This window comes from Thalassophryne amazonica, chromosome 17 (genome assembly GCF_902500255.1).
Source record: "Thalassophryne amazonica chromosome 17, fThaAma1.1, whole genome shotgun sequence".
In the NCBI taxonomy this organism is placed as follows: Eukaryota; Metazoa; Chordata; class Actinopteri; order Batrachoidiformes; family Batrachoididae; genus Thalassophryne; species Thalassophryne amazonica.
The window spans coordinates 17,791,992-17,810,355 of record NC_047119.1 but is presented as its reverse complement, the minus strand read 5'-3'; the positions used below and the strand labels follow the sequence as shown (position 1 = coordinate 17,810,355).

Below are 18,364 nucleotides of genomic sequence, written 5' to 3'. Positions count from 1 at the left end.
ATACTTTATGTATTTTAAATAAATACTGTCATTATTATTGATTTAGAGTAATTATATTTTATTAACACTAAATACATAAAGCTGAGGATTATGCATTTCAAATGAATAGGATTTATTACAGTAATGAATATGCATCATGTAAGGTTTATTTGGTAGGTTTGTATTAAAATTATCCCAAAAAAGTAAATGGGAATTTGTCATGTAATAAAATTACATAAATCTTAAAAGTTAGGGTAAAAATTTCTGTGAGTGTAACTTACTAACTTAAGTTCAAACAACTTAATTCATTCAGGGTTTTTTTTTTTTTTACCAATTGTAATGCTTTTTAAAGTTGATTCTTTTCTCAGCAAAGTCACTGACCCTCTGGGAGTTCATTTAAATCAATTTGTCATTAATTAAAAACAGTGGCTGCGGTTGTAGTATTGAGCAGGATCACAGAGGGAAGCTTCCCAAAAGGCAGAAGCAACTCTGAAGCTTCTATGAGCTTCTATGGATGTGATTGCAGAAATTGAGCTTAGAGCAACTTCACCTGTGACGACTTCATTGAAGGGTTCCACAAAGTCCAAGTCAGGGAGTGTGTGCTGGCGTCGCACATCCACCACACAACAGAACCTGCCTGGGTCCTGGTTGGTAACCATTCAGCCAGACAGCGAGTTCTCCTGCAGCGAGATGATGTGTCAGATTCTTCTTGGCATTTTCCACTTGTTGGGGTCTTCAGTACTGAGGACCCTGCATGCTAGATCATGCTTAGGTAAGTGCAGTAGCCGACGTTCCCTCACAGTGTAGGTGGTACACGTCACCTGAGTCTCCTGAAGCAACCGCTCATTTAAAACTATTGCAGTCGACAGTTTTATTTTCCCCCAGTGTAGGTTGAGCTGTTGAAGGTCTAGGTCCTTGGAACAGTTTGGTGTTGCTGGGTGTGTGTGAAGGGGGATATATTGTACATGCAAGTAATACAGCTGTGAAGTGAGCTTCCATGTAACACCGTAACCATGCTGTGATTCCCCCGTAAAACCAGCATAAACCCGGTGTAGGTGTAACGGAGGCCAGCAGGTGTCACTGTGCAGATGTAGTTAGTAAACCTCACTCCCAGTAACTCAAAAGGATTCTCTGGTCACTAGGCCAGAGCTCTGGGTTTTAGCCTTCTGGTTAGAGCGTCCGACTCCCATGCCGGAGATTGTGAGTTCTTGTCCCGAGGGGTGCGAATGGGCGGAGTCATAAGAACACAATGCAGAGTGCAGTCGCTGCATAGGTTTGTGCTCCATGCATGAACTAAGTTGAAATTCTCTCACATAATTGGCCATTAACACATTACATATATTTAATGCATCCTATTTGTTTAATCCTTACAGCTTTACACTGAAAAAAGAGAATAGTTGAACCAACTTTAAAAAGTGTTACAATTGGTAAAACCTGAATGAATTAAGTTGTTTGAACTTAATTTTACAAACTTAAGTTGAACCAACTTAAAAAAGCATTACAATTGGTAATGCCTGAATGAATTAAGTTCAAACAACTTAATTGATTCAGGTTTTACCAATTGTAACGCTTGTTTCAGTTGGTTCTTTTTTCAGTGTACACAAGGATGGAAAAAGTCCACACATTGCTCTCAGATTGGTCGTCAAAACACAAAACGGCCATTGTGAAAAGATAGGACAGCTTGAGTGCTGTCATGGATACGTTATGTAACACTTTGGAGCGTTGTACCCTCGGGAGGCTGTAAAAACACCATGGCAATGCTACACTAAGTTATGACATAATGTAATTTATACGGGCCCAACATTTATCACTATTACCAACTTGTGTAAAATCAGTCGTCTTTATGATGCAGTCACTGGGGTAGTGTGATGCCATATGGGCTAACAACCCAAGCAACTGTGCATTGCACAATGGGCCATCTAATATATAATATGTGGTCAGGTTTTTGTCACTTTTCAAATGTCTTGCAAACGTTTGCACACTGCTGTATGTAAATATTGCGTAGCCGTTGGTACTGATTATCAAAGGCTTTTTTTTCTCCCTAGACGTCTTCACTGCTGGACTTCCTGGTGCAGTCAGACTCGGTTGCTGACCTTTGCACTGAATGTTAGTCAGCAGAACACTGGCTGCTGGTTTCTGTGTGGACGGCCATCACAACATCTGGTGAGTGAATAGACGTCTGTAAAGAGAACAATACCTGTTAACACACACACACTCTCGGTAGGATTCATCTTATCTGGTTTGCTGTGAAACTGCAGTTCCTTTATTGTGTGGGGTTGAAAAGTTCAGCTCTGAAACACAACAAAAAGGACACAAACGGGCAACAATCAGATATTTGTTTTGGTTCAGTCACATTTCTTGAAAATTGTGATGAAATGTGAATACTAGCACCATCCCAGTGGATGAATCTGTTCTTATCTACAGTGAGGAAAATAAGTATTTGAACACCCTGCGGTTTTGCAAGTTCTCCCACTTAGAAATCATGGAGGGGTCTGAAATTTTCATCTTAGGTGCATGTCCACTGTGAGAGACATAATCTAAAAAAAAAATCCGGAAATCACAATGTATGATTTTTTAACAATTTATTTGTATGTTAGTGCTGCAAATAAGTATTTGAACACCTACCAGCCAACAAGAATTCTGTCTCTCACAGTCCTGTTAATTTTTCTTTAAGAAGCCCTCTTATTCTGCACTCTTTACCTGTATTAATTTCACCTGTTTGAACTTGTTACCTGTATAAAAGACACCTGTTCACACACTCAGTCAATCACACTCCAACCTGTCCACCACAGCCAAGACCAAAGAGCTGTCTAAGGACACCAGGGACAAAACTGTAGACCTGCACAAGGCTGGGATGGACTACAGGACAACAGGCAAGCAGCTTGGTAGAAGACAACAACTGTTATGATTATTTATTAGAAAGTGGAAGAAACACAAGATGACCGTCAATCTTCCTCGGTCTGCGATTCCATGCAAGATCTCACTTTGTGGGGTAAGATTGATTCAGAGAAAGCTCAGAACTACACAGGAGGACCTGGTCAATGACCTGAAGAGAGCTGGGACCACAGTCACAAAGATTACATTAGTAACACATGATGCTGTCATGGTTTAAAATCCTGCAGGGCAGCAAGGTCCCCCTGCTCAAGCCAGCACATGTCCAGGCCCATTTGAAGTTCACCAGTGACCATCTGGATGATCCAGAGGAGGCATGGGAGAAGGTCATGTGGTCAGATGAGACCAGAATAGAGCTTTTTGGAATCAGCTCTACTTACCATGTTTAGAGGATGAGAACAACCCCAAGAAAACCATCCCAACTGTGAAGCATGGGGGTGGGAACATCATACTCTGGGGGTGCTCTTCTGCAAAGGGGACAGAATGACTGCACCGTATTGAAGGGAGGATGGATGGGGTCATGTATTGTGAGATTTTGGCAAACAACCTCCTTCCCTCAGTAAGAGCATTGAAGATGGGTCATGGCTGGGTCTTCCAGCATGACAATGACCCTAAACACGCAGCCAGGGCAACTAAGGAGGGGCTCCATAAGAAGCATTTAAAGGTCCTGGAGTGGCCTGGCCAGTCTCCAGACCTGAACTCAATAGAAAATCTTTGGAGGGAACTGAAACTCCAAACCTGAAAGATCCAGATCTGTATGGAGGAGTGGACCAAAATCCCTGCTGCAGTGTGTGCGAACCTGGTGAAAAACTACAAGAAACGTTTGACCTCTGTAATTGCAAACAAAGGCTACTGTACCAAATATTAACATTGATTTTCACAGGTGTTAAAAAATAAATAAAAAAATCATACATTGTGATTTCCGGATTTTTTTTTTAGATTATGTCTCTCACAGTGGACATGCACCTAAGATGAAAATTTCAGACCCCTCCATGATTTTTAAGTGGGAGAACTTGCAAAATCGCAGGGTGTTCAAGTACTTATTTTCCTCACTGTAGCTGAAATTTCCCAAAATAAAAATTCTTAAGATATAAATTTTAGTAAATTTATTAATGAAGTATATAAAATCTTTCAAATAACAATATCTATATTTGTCGGTTTAGCCATAGTTTTTATGAATCATGAGTTGATAAATAAAATATACTTGATTATGATAACCAATAAATTTGGCTGTAATCTGTTGAATCAGTTGTCTTTCTTCTGGGAAATTTTAAGGAAAATATTGAGAAACATGTTCCAGGAAGTATTTAATCCAATTGCAGGTCATACATTTTAAATGCTGTTGATGTGTCATAGTAATGTTTCCATATTTTTGAAAAGTTACAGTCTTTATATAATATGTTGTGGAGCTTGGTGTCCAGTGAGATGCCAAATTGCTGATATTGCCCCAAATGTTAGTATGACCTGAGTGCCTTGTGAGCAACAGGATTTATAATGTGCTTAAAAATACATGCACACTAATATTAGCATGAAATCCTGCCAGCATAACATCACGCAATACTAATGCAACACCGTTATATGAGTGCTCAAGACCGGTGGTTACGCTAACAGGCTAAGTTTGACTTGAAAACTCACTAGCGCCAATATAGCAATGCTAACAGCTAACATTAGCATGAGCTGAGAGCCTTCTTTGTGTACAACGGGACTTATAATGTGCTTAAAAATACACACTCATGATAGCATGGAAGCTTGCTAGCATTACATCACATGATGCTAACAAGCTAAGTGCATTAAAATTTACTGGTGTCAATATAGCAATGCTAACAGCTAATGTTAGCATGAGCTGAGAGCCTCCTTTGTGTACAATGGGATTTATAATGTGCTTAAAAATATGTGCTCATGATAGCATGGAAGCTTGCTAGCATCACATCACATGATGCTAACAAGCTAAGTTTGGCATGAAAACCTACTGGTGTCAATATTGCAATGCGAACAGCTAACTTCAGCAAGAGGGTGTGGGTCCAGTAGTCCTCGGATCCATTGCTCCTAATGTCTTTATATTGTTTGATGGTGTACATTACAACTACGAACTGATTTTAAAGTTCACCCTAACCCCTAATCCTAACCCTAATTCTAACCAGGACTAGTGCACCCTAGAACCCTAGAATCATGACACTCACAATTAATGTCCTCAGTTCCCAAATGCTTATTGAGTGTTGTTAGAAGGAAAGGTAATGTAACACAGTGGTAAACATACCACTGTCCCAGCTTTTCTGAAACGTGTTGCAGGCATCCATTTCAAAATGAGCAAATATTTGCACAAAAACAATAAAGTTTATCAGTTTGAACATATTTGTTGTGTATTCAATTGAATATAGGTTGAAGAGGATTTGCAAATCATTGTATTCTGTTTTTATTTACATTTTACACAACATCCCAACTTCACTGGAAATGTGGTTGTAGTAGACCCTAGGACTAGTGGACCCTAGGATTACTGTACCCTAGGACTAGTGGAACCTAGGATTAAGACTAGTGGACCCTAGTACTAGTGGACCCTAGAATTAGTGGAACCTAGGACTAGTGTACCCTAGAACTAGTGGACCCTAGGACTAGGACTAGTGGACCTAGGACTAGGGGACCCCAGGACTAGGAGTAGTGGACCCTTGGACTAGTGGACCCTACGACTAGTGGACCCTAGGATTAAAACTAGTGAACCCCAGGTCTAGTAGACGCTAGGACTAGGGGAACCTAGGACTAGTAGGAAATTCTCCCAGCATGAGCTGAGAGCCTCCATTTCGAGCAACAGGATTTATAATGTCCTTAAAAAAACATACTTAGTTACACTTTTGTTTTGGAAAATCTTACTGCACATCTTATGGTAATTTTACATGTTGCCTGGAAAAAAAGGACCATTTAACTGTGTGTGGTTTTTGGTTTTTTGCCAGACAGCCTAACAAACTAGTTAACACATAACAGGCACAAAGATTTCTGGAAAATTATGACATAGATTATCACCACACAAACATGATGCTGTTCTCATGTGGTCTTGTTATTGCCCTTTTGACCCTAAGGGGTGAATCCAATCCTGCAGCTGCATAGTTTGGCTGACAAACAGACTGTCACAGTCTGCGGCTGGGTAATCATAAAACAACAATACGTGTACACTCAGCTCGAGGACATGCGCTCTGCTCTCGTCTCATTCATTTGCATTGCCTGAGGAAGCTGGAGCAGGTGATCGCCCTTAGTTGGTAACAGCCCAGATCATGTGACCAGAAAATGGTGGAAGCTGTGAGCTGTTTGTAAGCTGAGCATCTCTACCAAGAAGCTGAGAGCAAGAATCAGGCAGGACAAGTCCCTCCATGGTCTGAGAGGCAGGAGGACAGAGAATCCTGTGCTCCAGCAGAGGTAGGCACTCGGTTTTATTTGGTGAAAATATAAATAAGATATACTGCTTGTTTGTATTTTTTTTTTTTTTTTTTTTTTTTCCTCAAAGAGACAGGAAGCAAAAGTGAGGGAGGGGCTGCTGTCATCGTGGTCCTGTGAATGTGGAGCAGCTCAGCATCCTCCACAGCGGCTGCACATCAGAAGCTGATTTACTCATTCTACAGTGCACAATTAGATTGTGCATTGTAGTGCAAATTCCGCGCGTTTGTGCACCCGAGCATGCATTTCTGTGACAGCCGCCTCTGTCGTGGAAGGATCGCCCGCGCATGCGTTTCCTCATTCAGCTGCTAATGCAATCACTTTTTTTTTTTTCTGTTTGCAGGCAGTTTCAGCAGAAGGAAGACGGCATGTTTACTTTCCACATGAATGAATGCACGTGACTCGGTGCGAATTTGCATCTTTGCCAAAATATGTGTCCTGGCAAAGCACGCAGTCTTGTAATTTGAATCAGCAGGAGGGAAAGGCGGTGAAGAGGAGCCTGTCATGATCTGTTAGGAAGCCTGCTCCTCTTCTCAGGACTGTCCTCCGCATTATTCACAGCAGATGATGACCTTTAACCTCAAAAATCTTTCTTTCCCCTTGTTTTCTCCTCCTTACCATACTGAGATGATGACTATACTCTAAAATCTGCCACAATACTGTGTTTGGAGGACAACGTTGTTGAGAAAGCTGTGAGTCAGGTTGCATCAGTAACGAACTGTTGCTTTGTCGGCTGGGTGTCGCCATAATTCAGAACTCTTCCAAGAATTGCTCAATAACTGACAAGACCTGGATTTTTTTTTTTTAAAGGGGTCGCTTTGTGCATAAATGAGTTTCTGTGTCTAAATTTTAGATTTAAATATGGTTGATGATCCATAAACATCCTCAAAGTACCCTATTTCTGTCTACCCATGTAGAAAGTTGTGTGCTTTAAACAAACATTAGTTGTGAAAGACCATGCTGGGCTTTTGTGACATATGTCCAGCAAGTCCCTATCTGTCCATGGCTGTGTCTAAATTCAAGGGCTGCATCGTTTGAAGGCTACATTCATTGGGTGCGATGCTTTGTTTTAATTAAACAGTCCGCACCATTTCTGTCAGCCTAGTCCTGCATCATAGTGGCGGGACTAGGCTGACTTACTTCAAAGGCTCCTTGGAACGAGGACGACAAATGCAGCCTTCTTCCCCTGAAAACTAAGTCTGCAACAGGCGTATCCATTTGTGACCCAAACAATCCCAATTAGAATCAAAATACTTTATTAATCCGAGTGGGAAATTGTATAAGAGTGTCACTGTATATTTTTTTTTTTCAAGACAAAGTGGTTGGTAAATAAATTATTAAAAAAAAAATTGGCTACATATGTACAATTATAAGTAATGTTTATAAATAAGTATTAACAGGAGGAGTAACGGGAAGACAGAGGACGGGAATGAGAGGAACAGTAGTAGCAGTAAAGCAGTTGCGATTAGTATGTCTGGTATTTATATTGTGTATTTACATTTGCAAACTGTTTATCTTTTTTAACTTTCATGTTTGATACTGGGCAGCACCGTGGCTTAGTGGTTAGCACTGTTGCCTCACAGTGAGGAGGTTATGGGTTCAATTCCCGTGGCCTTTCTGTGTGAAGTTTGCATGTTCTCCCCGTGTTTGCGTGGGTTTCCTCCGGGTGCTCCGGTTTCCTCCCACATCCAAAGACATGCGGGTTAGGTGGATTGGAATCTTTAAAAAAAAATTGTCCGTAGGTGTGTGTGTGGGTGTGTCTGTGTTTGTTTGTCTATTTGTGGACCTGCAACAGACTAGCGTCCTGTCCTGGGTGTACCCTGCCTCGCGCTCTATGACTGCTGGGATAGGCTCCAGCCCCCCGCGACCCTTAATTGGACTAAGCGGTAGAAGATGGATGGATGGATGTTTGATACTATGTGCTGCTATACAGTGCTTTTGGAACCTCAATTTCCCTGAGGGAGTCTTCCTAAGGGATCAATAAAGTTTTATCTAATCTAGTCTAACCTAATCTAAAAATTATTACTAAACTACAGGTTATGCCCACTAGACGACAGTGGGTAGGGCCAGGATAAGCTAATAATTCCTTTGCAAAATACTTCTTGGGCTAAATAGACTGTGTCATTTCAGGAAGGCCACATCTTCATAGGAGGCAGCCTTAGAAGGATGCATCCCCTGAATTGAGACACAGCCCATATATGTCCCTTACCTGAATTGTCCCTTGATTTTTGAGACACGGATACTGAGATAACCTGTGCTTCACGTGCAGAGATGAAAGTTTTCCAGGAAGGGTACTACTGTTCATACATGACATTGTAATGGTGACATACTGTACCATGTTTGACAACTAGCCTTGATAAAGAAAACACCAACCATGGTTAGCACATGTTGGTTAGTAGCTGTTGATGGTACCGGCAGACTGTTGACCCCAGCAGTGGATAGGTTTCATACAAAGCTCATACCAGTTCAGTTTCACAGTGCTAGCATGAGTCCAGATATAGACTTCCATAAAATACACCACAGCAGTATAAAAACAGCTATCCAGGCCTACGTTTTTCTCACGGAAGGGGAGTTTCTGCATTTGTATGTTGTTTAACATGTGTATGTTTAACAAAACCCCCCAAAATATTTAACTGTTGAAGAAGTAAGACTTATAGAGGTCCTGTGACCCATTGGTGCTGGTGCTTATCCCTAGATACCATAGTGTGAGAAGGAGATGATATTCCATGACTCCCTCTGGATGAGATTCCAGTCCATGTAGGTTAGTTCTCTAGCCAGGGTCAGTACCTACTTACACATGGGTGGACTGGGACAATACAGGTTGTCTTGTCCAAGAAATTGTTGGGCAGCACCAAGGGTGTTGTCTCTGGATGGTTGCGTCCAGTGTGCACCTGAGGTGGGCACTTGGAAGGAAAGTCATTCTCTCAAGGGTGACCATCTTCTACTGGTGTTGATGGAGCTTGTGTTGCTCTGCTGAGGAGTGGTAGTGTTTTTTGAGGTCTGCAGACTCATGGGTGTTCAGATCTTAGTGTTAATTTTGGCATACTGAGGGAGTTGCTGCAGCAGACTGGCTTTTTGATGGTATCAGATATCACCTGTTCCAATGTGTGTGTAATGAAGCTCAGTCTGAAACATTCTTTGTGTATCTTGTCTGTTGTCTCAGTACATGCTCCTTCGGGTGACTTATGTTGTAATTTGGTGCTATATCAATAAATTGAACTGAAAATTGTATTTCTGAATGGAAGCTGGGAGTTCTTTTGTGGCAAACCCCTTAGAAGGATTGGAAAAGAACTGGAGGAGGTGTTTCGTGTTAGAGTGCACTCATCCAGAGGAGTCTAGTCCAAAGCTTTGTGCCAGTTCTAGGCTGTGATGACTCTAAGAGTAGATGAGGAGGCATTTGTTGGGGACTTTCTGAGCAGGTGACCCATGTCTAGGGTATAGAGATGAGAGGAATCAAAGCACATCCTGAGAATTTGTGGAATCACCAATGGAGCAAAGTCCTCTGACTTCTTCTCATCTAGTTCCGGTGGCTATCAGTTACTTACGACTTAGGAACTGAATGTTGGGTCATGTTGTGGAGTCCAGCAGTTTCAGTTGGCTTCAGTGGAGATGGGTCCTGGTTCAAACCCCACTCCTGCCACATTTCTCCATGTAATGTGGTGGTCCATCAGGAAGGACATCCAGTGTAGAATTTGTGCCAAATCAACATGCAGATACAAATTGGATCTGCTTTGGCAACTTTGAGTGAAAACCAGGGGAACAGCTGAAAGGTTTTACTTTTTATGAATAAAGACAAAGTAAAATTCAATGAAAAATATTCAATTGATAATTACTAGTAAATGCTACTTGAGTTATTCTTTTAGAAAAACTAATCTATGCAAGTATAATTTACTTAAGAATTCTGCATAGTGCATATGTATTTGTTTTTCCTAAATATTCTCAATAATACTCATCATCACTCATCTTAAACCGCTTATCCAGGATTCCCTTCTCAAATACAACTTTAATTTTAAAAAAGTAAAAGGTTTATGCTTTTTTCTGAGCGTATTGTGTTATGAGGCTGCTGGACAGAACACAATACATTTTGCAGAGTAAAATTTACTCTGCTGGGATAACATTTGTTCCCAGTCCAAATAGAGTTAAATATACTCTATCACGGTGTCAAATCAACTCTTATTGGGGTAGAAACACTTGATTTGACAAGATGGTTACTTGAGTTATTCTTTTAGAAAAACTAATATATACAAGGAAAATTTACTTAAGAATTCCACTTATAAAATTTACTTTCCTAGGTTTTTTCAAGTAAATATTACCCCAAATATTTTTTAGTGTTGGATGCTTTGACAGTGAAGAAAAATTTGCTGAATTTGTAGATGATGTAGTTTGTAGATGTGGAATTCATGGGTGTTTTGATTGTAGCACTTGATAACCTGATTGAGGAGTCGTCGTGTCTGGGTTTCAGATTGTCCCAGATCAAAACTGAGATCAAAGATTTCACTGACTTGTGGGACTCTGAGCCATCAAGAGTGCACATAGTTTTACAGAAGTGTAGTACATTGGAGAAGTGTATGTGGTGAAAGTTGAAAGGTTTACTTACCTGAGCAGAGACATTCATGTCCCATACTAATGGTGTGTCTGGGTGATTGCTGATCAGCACCCATGTGGTTTTCAGCAGAATGATGGCTGCAGCAAGTTCTCAAAAATGTGTTTTTATGTCATACTACTTAAGCTGGAGACACTAAAATGAGAGTGCTCTTAATACAGGGAAGTAATCAGTGTTGCTGAAAGGCTGTGTTTGGTTTTATTTCCTCACAGGTCCTCCTGATGAGGGGATGGACTCTGTATTTGAGAGTAAGATGAACTCTGAGGGAGTTGAAGGCAGACCAGGTGAGTACAAACAGCCAAACAGGCCTCAATATGCAAAAGGTAATTGATGCTCAAATAAACATTTTGTTTTAAAATGTTTTGTGAGAATATTAAGCCAAAGAACAAAACAAAAGTAGTTTCAAATTTTTACAAATTCTTACATCTCATTTATCAGATAACTCTTTAGATATAAAGGGCAAATGGGAATTAGAAGCAAATATTATTATTGATGATGAAACATGGCTCAAACAGTCCTGTATGGAAAGAATTTGGATGGAAAGTTATGTTTAGATTTTTTAGGCTCCCCCACTATCACATTTAGGTTTAAAAAAAAAAATAAAATTTGTGTTGGAGAAACTGCATACGCATAATTATAAACATATGTTTTGGGATTGCCCAGTATTGGGACCATTTTGGTAGGGGGTTCTGAGCAAGGTTGAAACTATTTTGAAGTACAAACTGTCTCTGGAAATAATCAATTGTGTAATAGGAATATCCCCAAAAGTGGAGACATATAAGCACGCCAAATTGATACAAATACTACTGTTAATGGCAAATAAATAAATAAATAAAATAAAATCTTGGTTTAAAGTCCAACCCCCTACATTTAAGCAATGGAAAGAGGGTCTAAAATCAGTGTATCACATGGAAAAAATTACAGCTCATTTTCATTTTCATTCAATCAATTTAAAGATCTATGGGATCCAGTAAGCAAATATTATGGCTGGATGCAATGATTCTATAGTGCTAGTGTTATTGTATGTGTCTTTGTCCATGTCCCTTTGTTTTTGTTCCCTTTTTGGGATATTCTAACTGAAACTTTGAAAACTATATGTTGTAACAATTGCCCGATACCGCTGAGATGCCAGTTGTTTACATATATTTGTATTTTTGACAGTGTATTGAACTAACCATTAAAAGATGTAAAAATGTATAAATATTGTAAACTGAGATACATTTTTGAAATAAAAATTGTTTTAAAAAAAGTTTTTTTGCTCCTAGCCCCTCCTACCTCTCTACCCCTGCAAGGAGGCCCGTCCCAAAGGAAAAAGCTGTCTGCTCCCCGTATCAGCCTGTCACTGGACCACAGCGAGGATGACTTGGGGGAGACGCCCGATGACCTTGACATTAATGTGGATGACCTTGACACTCCAGATGAGGCGGATTGCTTCGACATCACAGACCATGAAATGGATTGGGGAGGTGGGTCACCGAATACAAATAAAAGCAGCACTTTGTTTCAGTCCCGGCGCCAGAAAAAAAATATTAAGGGGGCGATGAGTTTATCACAGGGGGCGGGGTCACCCCCCCCCCCAAAAAAAGTGCGCACCGGAGGAGACGTGCCTCTGAGCGTGCATAATGAATTGGGTGCGCTCCTGGAAAGCTCGTGTATTTAGGCTACACCGTTGTAAAAGACTGACTAAGAGTAAAGAGTGATGACAGTATTTTTTTAATTATTATTTAAACGTATAGACCCTCGGTCAAGTGATCTCCTGCATACCACACAGAGCCGGTGTTCTGTCGAGATGAGGTGCGCCAACTTTAGACGCTCTGAGCTGTGACGTACCTTCGTGTTGTCCAATAGGAACGACGCGTCGGGCCAAAACACAGAAGACTCGTGGCAGAAACCACTGATCTGTACAAAACATTAACGTGTCACAGGACTGCTCATTTAGAGAGCAGTTTTCTGAAGAAAAATCATTGGAAATGTTTTTTTCGTTGTTGTTTGTTACCTCAAAATTTCTGATTACTGTTAAAAAAAAAGTTTAGAACACTTGTAATTAAAATAGCTAAATAAATCAATAAATGGTTCTTTAGAAACCTTTCATTTGTAAATTAAAACCACCTGTTATTTCAGATTAGATAATTTCTTGTTTAACATAAGGAACCTCAGACATTTATTTTTAGACAAATAAAATAACATGGAAACTTGTATTTTTTTTAAGTCTGGTAGATTATTTATATCTCATTTCAACCAGAAAAATAAATACAAATGTTTATTATAAATGCAAAATGAAATAATTTAACAATGACTGCAGTGTGATTGTAAAGTAGGATTTCTGTGACATAAACTTCATGATGAATTTTTTTTTTATAGTAATTTAAACTTCTAATTTCGTCAAAATGTGTAATTGCCTTTAATGTTATCAGGACAGAGTCATTTCTAAAATATGAATTTGAGCACAATAAGTTGAGAGCTTCTACTTGTGCAAATGTCTTTTGACTTTGATTCGTGGACATTTTTAATGATCCGTTCATTTATTGTTAAAATATAAAATGAAACAGCTTTTTAAAAAATAATAAAATAGTTGCTGTTCAAAGAGCCTTTTATTTAGAAGCAGGTGATGTTCTGCTGGATTCTCTGGACCAGATGAAGGTCTCTTCTGCAGCTTTGAACTCTGGTGGTTTTTCTGAAAAGCAGAGATGTTTTCTTTCGACTGGACTTCGTGGTGTTCAGCTCATCAATGGAAGTTTGGTTGTCTGCACAGCAAATGTTCCTGATTGGGACAAATAAAAATATTTCTTTAAATATAAAGAAACACTTAACAGTTTATACATAAAAAAGGGGGGAAAACGGCAAAAACGATGGAAAAAAACGCCCGAAAAAATAAGTTATTTAAAGTTGAACTTTTGTGGTGTCTGAAAAAAGCTGTAGCTGTTGGGAAAGTGTAGTGACACGGACCTACAACAGGGGTCGTAAATGAGCGGACAATAGATGAGCCAAAAATACAACACTTTACTGTTGTGAAAAATGCACAACGAGAATACAGTCAAATGCAGAATTTGGATCACAATCAAACTATACAAGGTGATGTGTGGGTAGGCTCGAGGATAGAAGACGTCTGTCCTGAGAAGAACCGGATCCCACACGATTTCCACTGCCACCGAACCCGAAGGATACTGGAGCCGCCAAGTCCCAAGTCCCCAGGTGCTCACCGTCCCCGACTGTCGGATCTGGTACTGCTGGCAGAAGAACAGATGTGATGAGTGTGTGACAATACACTCAGTAAACAGTCAGCAAGTCGTCATTCCAGGTGGGAAACAACACCTCCACCTTTAACACAGAACACAGTTAAGCAGAGCCAAAGAGCTACTTAGCATTTTGGTGTGAGGGTGAAGAACATCACTCTGTCACGGAACCACAAAATGCTGCACCCGGCTGACAGCAGCTACAGCAACTCCTGCAAACACTCAGAAAAGGAATCACGTGCGTAACGGCACAGTCAAACGGCTGAGAGTTTACCGTAGAGGTAGACAATATCTCGGCGACGAGGTGGAGATGTCGTCCGGCATTTGTGTGTGTGGTTGAAGACCTGATAATTGGTGACAGCTGTCATAGTTGATGAGTGACAGCTGTCACCCCGGCTGTTCCTGTGAGGCGGCAGCGCCCTTTCGTGCCTGAAGCCCGCACTTCAGGCAGGGCGCCCTTTGGTAGTGGGCCAGCAGTACCTCCTCTTCAGCGGCCCACACAACAGGACCCCCCCCCCCCCCCTCAACGGGAGGCGCCCGACCCGGCTTGTCGGGATGGCGATGGTAGAAATCAGCCAGGAGGGCCGGATCCAGGATGAAGCTCCTCTTCACCCAGGAGCGTTCTTCGGGTCCATAGCCCTTCCAGTCCACCAAGTACTGGAAACGCCGGCCCTTCCGGTGGACGTCCAGGAGCCGACGCACAGTCCAAGCCGGCTCCCCGTCGATGATCCGGGCAGGAGGCGGCACCGGTCCGGGAGCACAGAGGGGTGAGGTGTGATAGGGTTTCAACCTGGAGACATGGAAAACCGGGTGGATCCGCAGTGAAGCTGGGAGCTGTAGCTTCACTGCGGCAGGACTGATGACCTTGAGGATCTTAAATGGTCCAATGTATCTGTCTTTTAGTTTTGGGGAGTCCACTTGTAGCGGAACGTCTTTTGTGGAAAGCCATACCTCCTGGCTGGGCTGGTATGCAGGGGCCGGGGAACGCCGGCGATCTGCATGGGCTTTGGCCCTCATCCGGGCTTTCAACAAGGCAGAACGGGCGGTGCGCCACACACGATGGCACCTCCGCAGGTGGGCCTGGACCGAGGGCACACCGACCTCTCTCTCCACCACAGGAAACAATGGGGGCTGGTACCCCAGACACACCTTAAACGGGGAGAAGCCGGTGGCAGAGGACACCTGGCTGTTATGCGCGTACTCGATCCAGGCCAGATGGTCACTCCAGGCCGTCGGGTGCGCGGACGTCACACAGCGCAGGGCTTGCTCCAGTTCCTGGTTGGCCCGTTCTGCCTGTCCGTTGGTCTGCGGGTGATACCCAGATGAGAGGCTCACGGTGGCCCCCAGTTCTCGGCAGAAACTCCTCCAGACTTGAGAGGAGAACTGGGGACCACGATCTGAGACAATGTCTGTTGGTATCCCATGCAGACGCACGACGTGGTGGACCAGGAGGTCTGCTGTCTCCTGGGCCGTAGGGAACTTCGGGAGGGCCACGAAGTGGGCCGCCTTGGAGAATCGGTCCACTATCGTGAGGATGGTAGTCATGTCCCGGGACGGCTGGAGGCCCGTGACGAAGTCCAGGCCGATGTGGGATCAGGGGCGATGGGGCACAGGTAACGGTTGGAGGAGTCCCTGTGCCCATTGGTGGTCAGTTTTTCCCTTGGCGTAGGTGGTGCAGGCCTGGACATAGTCCAGGACGTCGGCTTCCATGGACGCCCACCAGAAGCGCTGCCGGACCACTGCCACAGTCCTTCGCACCCCCGGATGGCAGGAGAGTTTGGAACCGTGACAGAAGTCCAGGACGGCAGCTCTGGCCTCTGGTGGGACGTAGAGGCGGTTCTTTGGTCCATTACCTGGGTCCAGGTTCCATGCCAGGGCCTCCCGGACGGTCTTCTCCACGTCCCAGGTGAGGGTGGCCACAATAGTGGACTCAGGTAGAATGGATTCCAGCGGATCCGACAGCTCGGTTTTGACTTCCACTTTGTGAACCCGGGACAGAGCATCCGATCTTTGGTTCTTGGTCCCGGGGCGGTAGGTGATCCGGAAGTCAAAACGCCAGAAGAACAATGACCAGCGGGCTTGCCTGGGGTTCAGCCGCTTGGCGGTCCTGATATACTCCAGGTTCCGGTGGTCCGTGAAAACCGTAAATGGTATTGTGGCTCCCTCTAACAGATGTCTCCACTCCTCAAGAGCCTTCTTCACCGCGAGGAGTTCCCGATTGCCCACGTCATAGTTCCGCTCAGCTGGGGTCAACCTGCGTGAAAAATAGGCACAAGCATGGAGAATCTGATCGGACTCCCCGCTCTGGGACAGCACGGCTCCTATCCCTGAGTCCGAGGCATCCATTTCTACCACTCTCGGATATCACTACGGTCCTGGTGCTGCTGGATCTTAGTGCTGCATTTGACACTGTGGATTACCATATTCTACTCAATAGGCTGGAGAATCACTTTGGGATTACTGGAACTGCTCTTGCATGGTTGACGTCGTACCTGTCTAGTCGTTCCTACTGTGTATTGTGTAATGGAACCTCCTCCGATCGTAGAGACATGAAGTTTGGGGTTCCTCAGGGATCCGTTTTGGGCCCCTTGCTTTTTTCTCTTTATGTAGCACCCCTCGGGAATATATTGCGGCGTTTTGGGATTCCCTTTCATTGCTATGCTGATGACACTCAATTGTATATGCCAATAACTGCTGGTAATCTTACTCACATAAAGTCCTTGGAGGATTGTCTTGCATCAGTGAGAAGTTGGATGTGTAGTAACTTCCTACTTTTAAATTCTGATAAGACTGAGGTTATGGTTTTTGGTCCAGCGAGATATCGGCATCAATTTGATCAGCTAGCATTTAGCTTAGGTCCGTGTGTTATACATCATACGGATAAAGTGAGGAACCTTGGAGTAATTTTTGATCCTGCATTGTCCTTTGATCTCCACATTAGAGACATTACAAGGACTGCCTTTTTTCATTTGCGAAATATAGCGAGGATTCGTCCTATTCTGTCTATGGCTGATGCTGAGACTTTGATTCATGCATTTGTCTCTTCTAGATTGGACTATTGTAATGCTCTATTCTCTGGCTTACCGCAGTCCAGGATCAGGGGTCTTCAATTGGTTCAGAATGCTGCTGCCAGACTTTTGACACGGAGCAGAAAGTTTGACCACATTATGCCAATCTTGGCGTCCCTGTACTGGCTTCCTGTTTCTGCAAGATCGGATTTTAAAGTATTGATTTTAGTTTATAAAATTGTTCATGGACTTGCACCTCCCTATCTGGCTGACTTGATAAGCCCCTATGTACCAGCTCGGGCCCTGCGTTCTCAGGGTGCAGGACTTCTGTGTGTTCCCAGGGTGAATAAGAAGTCTGCCGGTCACAGAGCTTTCTCCTATCATGCCCCAGCTCTGTGGAACGATCTGCCGGCACACATTCGGCAGTCGGACACTGTGGAGACCTTTAAATCACGTTTAAAGACTCATTTATTTTCCCTGTTTTATCATTAGTGTTATGATGTGTTTTTAATCTTGTACTTTTTTACTGCTGTTTTTTCTTATGGTTGTTTTTATTGTGTTTTAAATTTTTAACTGTTTTTATGTTGTGAAGCGCCTTGAGACGATTTTGTCGTGAATTGGCGCTATATAAATTAATAAATTTGAATTTGAAATTTACCACCAACTGGCGGCTAGGACCGGGCTGCACCAGAACTGGTGCAGTCGAAAACCGGCATTTCAACTCCCTAAATGCAGCCTCGCACCGATCCGACCAAGTAAATGGTACTTTGGAGGAGGTCAGAGCTGTCACAGGGCTAACTACCTGACTGTAGCCCTTTATGAATCTCCTGTAGAAATTCGCAAAGCCGAGGAACTGTTGCAGCTTCCTACGGCTTGTCGGTTGGGGCCAGTCTCTCACCGCCACGACCTTGGCCGGATCAGGGGCGACGGAGTTGGAGGAGATTATGAACCCCAGGAAGGACAAAGAAGTGCGGTGGAACTCGCACTTCTCGCCCTTCACAAACAGCCGGTTCTCCAACAACTGCTGCAGGACCTGACGTACATGCTGGACATGGGTCTCAGGATCCGGGGAAAAAATGAGAATATTGTCCAGGTATACGAAGACAAATCGGTGCAGTAAGTCCCGCAAGACGTCATTTACCAAAGCCTGAAACGTCGCGGGGGCATTGGTGAGGCCAAACGGCATGACCAGGTACTCAAAGTGACCTAACGGGGTGTTGAATGCC

At 43.0% G+C, this 18,364-nt stretch overlaps 1 protein-coding gene across 2 annotated transcripts in view; it reads left to right on the top strand.

The window, feature by feature from the left end:
• The first annotated feature begins 2,034 nt into the window (after positions 1 to 2,034).
• Positions 2,035 to 18,364, top strand: part of prune2 (prune homolog 2 with BCH domain) — a 37,843-nt gene continuing 21,513 nt past the window's right edge. The window contains exons 1-3 of one of the 2 annotated variants that reach the window (XM_034192452.1): positions 2,035 to 2,142; positions 11,110 to 11,181; positions 12,163 to 12,363. In XM_034192452.1, coding sequence (XP_034048343.1) covers positions 11,127 to 11,181; positions 12,163 to 12,363 — 256 coding nt within the window. In that variant the 5' untranslated portion in view covers positions 2,035 to 2,142; positions 11,110 to 11,126. Of the gene's footprint in view, positions 2,143 to 6,125; positions 6,277 to 11,109; positions 11,182 to 12,162; positions 12,364 to 18,364 lie in introns of those variants that run through there. The other variant, XM_034192451.1, reaches the window with a different exon arrangement.